This window comes from Ylistrum balloti, unplaced genomic scaffold, assembly GCF_031769215.1.
Source record: "Ylistrum balloti isolate Yb309-2 unplaced genomic scaffold, AGI_CSIRO_Ybal_v1 Utg369800, whole genome shotgun sequence".
Taxonomy (NCBI): Eukaryota; Metazoa; Mollusca; class Bivalvia; order Pectinida; family Pectinidae; genus Ylistrum; species Ylistrum balloti.
The window spans coordinates 297815-303274 of record NW_026781978.1 but is presented as its reverse complement, the minus strand read 5'-3'; the positions used below and the strand labels follow the sequence as shown (position 1 = coordinate 303274).

Below are 5460 nucleotides of genomic sequence, written 5' to 3'. Positions count from 1 at the left end.
TCAATTCATCTATGGTTTATTTCAACATAAGGAATACAGGGTTTTCCATAATTTTGTTAGTAGTAGGCTGTGTAGTGAAAGTAGGAGGCTGGCCTTCTATGTACGTGTAGTCGTGTACGGAACATTATTACGGAACTGGATTGGTGTAGGCGGCTAAATGATCAAAGTAGCCGGTCAAATTGGCCGGCGACCGGCTCTTATGGAAAACCCTGGGAATTTTGAAGTACAAGTACATGTATATTTCATGCAATAAAATTCTGGTTATCACAAAAGTACTTTCAAGAATGTTAAAAGGTATATACACCGTTCAAATAATATATGTTCATACACAAATAAATTCTATATAAAAAGTTACGATACATTGTTATATTTGTATCTTTCTTACATGTATGCACATGTATTGATGTAATGGTTCAAGTATGCTGTAAAGTAGGTACCTTATTATAGGTAGATATTACAGTTAATTATCAACATAATGCTTTATCACATCATGGCCAGTACCATGTTATCTTAATAATTGTTAATAATACGCTTACATATACAGGTAAATTGTGGTATAACCACATGTGCGATTGGCAAATATCTTTTCATTGTAACAGCATAAATTCGTTATGTAAAGTGCATTGTAACATCACCATAAAACAATATAAAAAATATATAATGTTAGAATATTGCTACTATCAGTCAAAAGAAATGGTGTTTACACAAACTTGTCCATTGTACTTACATGTATATGTACAAATGATTTGTGAAATTAATACATGTAAAATCTAGAATCATCAGGAAATCGGTAAAATGATAATCTTAAAACTCATTCCTCCATGCTGAATCCTTTGTCAGATAACAGGATGGTTTGGGTTAACTAAAAGTCATTCAAAGACAACAATTTCAAGTAGTATGATATCCGAGGTTCAACTTGTGCTAAAAATTACTACATTATCATAAACATGTATTGTATGGATCAAAATGACAACAACTACTCATCAACTGCCTCATCCTCATCTGCAACAGGACGAGTCTCCAAAATTAGCTCTTTTACAAGTCTATGCTGAAAGCTTCCTATACATTTCTTACCACCATTATATTGTTTTGAGGCCATGCCAGAACACACTGGACTGTTAGCCTGGGTTAGAAGATGGAGGATGTTTAATCCTTCTGTATTATTCTTGTATCTCTCACATACTTCGTCAAACGAATGCAACAGCCAACCACCAGTTTTGGAGCTAGATTTGCTTATATATCCTGTAAATTAATCAAAACTTCTAATGACAACAAAATATAAGGAGATGTATCAGAACATTTTGTAGGTTGGTAAAACACAATCAGTAGCAGATTTGAGAGAGACTATCTGATAACTAGAATGTACTTCGTCACCTTCATCAGACAAATGAACAGGTGAGACATATTGTATAGACAGGTATGACATACAATAAAGACAACAGTGACATACAATAGAGACAGATGTGACATACAGTATAGATAGGTGAGACATATAGTATAGACACGTGAGACATACAATAGAGACAGATGTGACATACAGTATAGATAGGTGAGACATATAGTATAGACTGGTGAGACATATAGTATAGACAGGTGAGACATATAGTATAGACAGATGAAACATACACTATAGACAGGTGAGACATACAGTATAGACAGGCGAGACATACAGTATAGATAGGTGAGACATATAGTATAGACAGATGAAACATATAGTATAGATAGGTGAGATATACAGTATAGACAGGTGAGACATATAGTATAGACAGATGAGACATATAGTATAGATAGGTGAGATATACAGTATAAATAGGTGAGACATACAGTACAGACAGGTGAGACATACAGTACAGACAGGTGAGACATACAATAAAGACAAAAGTGACATACAATAGAGACAGATACAGTACAGATAATGCTTATCAATGTGACATTCAAAGAGGTGTCATATACCTACCATGTGGACTTGCAAATGCTACAACAGTATCAGCAGGACATATGGGTGCTACCTCATAGAATGACTGATCTTCATCCTGGTCAATATAAAACAACCGTTGATAATGTACTACACATTATACTAGATGAACAACAGTGTATTCAATAAGATGTTCAGATAAATTACAGTCTGACCTTTTAGCCAATCAGATGCCTCAGTTTTGTTGCTACATGTATATAAAAACAAAACGCACACTGTGTAGTCCTTAGTCTTTTTGATGTTTCATTAAAACTGGATCAAATTAAAATTCAAATAAATAAGAAGCCTGAATGTCTTGGTTGGTATAGAGGCCATCTTGGACATAATCATTTAGATTCTGAATAGCTACAGTCCCACAAAATATTTATGCAAATTTGGTGAGTACAGGTGTACCTGTAGTTTCTTAGAACAAGAGATCCCTGACAGATCTTGGCACCTACCACAGCTTGATCTATATTTGTTCTTTGAAAGTTGGATCTTTTCCCTTTCTTTCTTTTCTTTTTTTTATGATAAGAACATTTCTTTGCAGAAATAGTGATGATAATCTTTTACTGCCAAATCTAAGATGACTGTCTGTGGGCCATTTTGTATTTCTGATCAATCCGAAAATAAGACAGGCACAACTAGGGACCAAAGGGAACCTACACATCAAATTTGAGAAAGATCTATGCAGTACTTCTGAAGAAATAATGAAAACAAAAATTGTTTATGGACACACATATGGATGAATACACCACAGACCATCAGCCATGGACATAGACTTTGAATAGCCCATCATCTGATAATGGTGAGATAAAATGTAAGAAAATTTGATTTCTAGAAATATCATATGACCTTTGACCTGCAGATCTGAACAGTAATAACATGTGAACATTCCATATATGCAACCCTTACATTATGGGCATACATTGCAAGTTGTTGAGCAGAATATTTGCCCCAGAACTAAAGATAACTTTATTTTCAGATTTCTCACAGATCACATGACCACTGACCAATGCATCTACCCTATACACAAGCAACCTACAAATTTGTGTACAATGTACCTACTGTGGACATGAACAACCAAACAGAACATTAGTTATGGCACAGAATACAAAAGTTGACAGATGGACTGATGGACAAGCCAAAGAACAGCTACAGAACAATAATATGTATGTCTCTCCAAACTAACTAAGGTCAGAGGAAGACATGCTTATTTTCTTACAAGTGTGCAACATCACATTTGCTTAAACTTTAAAAACTCAAATACCAGAACTACATGTACAACAATTGATTTTGCCATCAACAAACACTGATCACCTATCTTAGAATCTTCAAAGCCATCAACAAAAATTTATCATTTATCGGTGAAAAACAATAGGGTTGTATAGGTCCATAGACCCAACATGCCCAGCGAAAATGGTGATCACCGGTGATCTCGTTCTTGAGATAATGAGCGGAATGCAAATTCAAGATGGTGGCCGTAACCGCCATATTGGATATTGAGTGACGACGAAAAACAATAGGGTTGTGTAGGTACATAGGCTAACATCCACAGTGAAAATGGTGGTCACCGGTGATGTCGTTCTTGAGATAATGAGTGGAATGCAAATTCAAGATGGTGGCCGTAACCGCCATATTGGATATCAGGCGGCAACAAAAAACCAATAGGGTTGTATAGGTCAATAGGCCCAACATCCTCAGTGAAAATGGTGACCACCGGTGTAGTCGTTCTTGAGATAATGTGCGGAATGCAAATTAAAGATGGCGCCCGTAACCGCCATATTGGATATCGGGCGACGACGAAAAAACAATAGGGTTGTGTAGGTCAATAGGCCCAACATCCTCAGTGAAAATGGTGACCACCAGTGTAGTCGTTCTTGAGATAATGAGCGGAATGCAAATTCATGATGGCACCCGTAACCACCATATTGGATATCGGGCGACGTCAAAAAACAATAGGGTTGTGTAGGTCAATAGGCCCAACATCCCCAGTGAAAATGGTGATGACCGGTGATGTAGTTTTTGAGATAATAAGCGGTATGCAATTGTGGACGGCTCGACAGATGGATGGACGGACGGACGGACGCCATGCGTGATCGCAATACCCGACATCCTTTCAGGGTGTGAGGTAAAAAGCAAGCTGTCATTTGTTATTTTTTCAAGTAACTATTCAAGTTTTTCCAAAGCAATATTAATTGTTGTTTATTTGGACATACTATACATGTTATAAAATATAATCATTAAATAAGACCCCTTTATTTTTATTGCATGTACAATTCCTATAACAAATTATGCGTGACTGTTTGCCAAAATTTGTTATATGTGTATAATGGACTATGTTTATAACAAACTAAATTTCTTGGTCCCTAGAGGTTCGTTATAAACGTGTTTTCCTGTAATACTGCAAAAGTATAGGTTATGAATTAAAACAAACCTGTGAGTTAGAGGCTTGAGTATCATCCTGCTGATGTGTTGCTGAGGATTGGGGATCATCCTGATTGGTTGATTTGGCTTGGGGATCATCCTGATTGGTTGATTTGGCTTGGGGATCATCCTGATTGGTTGATTTGGCTTCGGGATCATCCTGATTGGTTGATTTGGCTTGGGGATCATCCTGATTGGTTGATGCGGCTTGGGAAGAACCTTGATTGGTTACCGTCCCACAGGGCTGATCTGTCCCTAATTCTTGATGTTGTTCTGATAGTCCTGTAACACTCATTGATCCTATGCCACTCTCTAATTCTAACATGTGTAAACAAACAAGAATGATCGGTCATTTTAGGTGAGACATTTTAAATTAGAAAATACATTTCAAATTATGATACACAACGAAATGAATAGTTGGTCTCTTGTGCATTTGTAAGAACAATGTGCACACCATGAAATACTGATCCATGGTTATATATTACAGGTACATCAACTTAAATAGTACACAATGTACTTTGTATGACAGGTTATAGTCTCAACTAAAGCTATTTGTGTTCAAATGATCCAAATCGCTACTTGGTAAAAACGATCATTACAGGTAATTCCTATTTAATGAAAATCCTACCTTCATCTGTTGAACTCATTCTCGATTTATATACCTGAACACCAACATACATCCTAATGTTATGATCACTCTCCTTCCCACCAACACAATTCAGGTTCTCAATTGTCATGATCATTTATATATTACATTAAAAACCGCAAACATGTTATGTAAAATCTATACAGATCACTCTCCAGTTCCCACCAAATATATGCTGTAAAGACCAATGTCATGATCACTCTCCTTCCCACCATACAGACCAATGTCATGATCACTCTCCTTCCCACCAACAGACATGTCTAATGTCATGATCACTCTCCATCCCACCAACATACAGGTCTAATGTCATGATCACTCTCCATCCAACCAACATGATCACTCTACTTTCCACCAACATACAGGTCTAATGTCATGATCACTCTCCATCCACCAACATACAGACCTAATGTCATGATCACTCTCCATCCCACCA

General features: G+C 36.6%; 1 protein-coding gene across 1 annotated transcript; it reads right to left on the bottom strand.

Moving 5' to 3' along the window:
* On the bottom strand, positions 1 to 5054 carry LOC132544511 (TRIO and F-actin-binding protein-like). The gene is made up of 4 exons (XM_060208115.1): positions 5010 to 5054; positions 4392 to 4699; positions 1958 to 2033; positions 1 to 1242 (listed from the first exon to the last, which is right to left on the bottom strand). The coding sequence occupies exons 1-4, from the start codon at positions 5026 to 5028 to the stop codon at positions 977 to 979; spliced, it is 669 nt and encodes a 222-aa protein (XP_060064098.1). The 5' UTR covers positions 5029 to 5054; the 3' UTR covers positions 1 to 976.
* Positions 5055 to 5460: the final 406 nt, after the last annotated feature.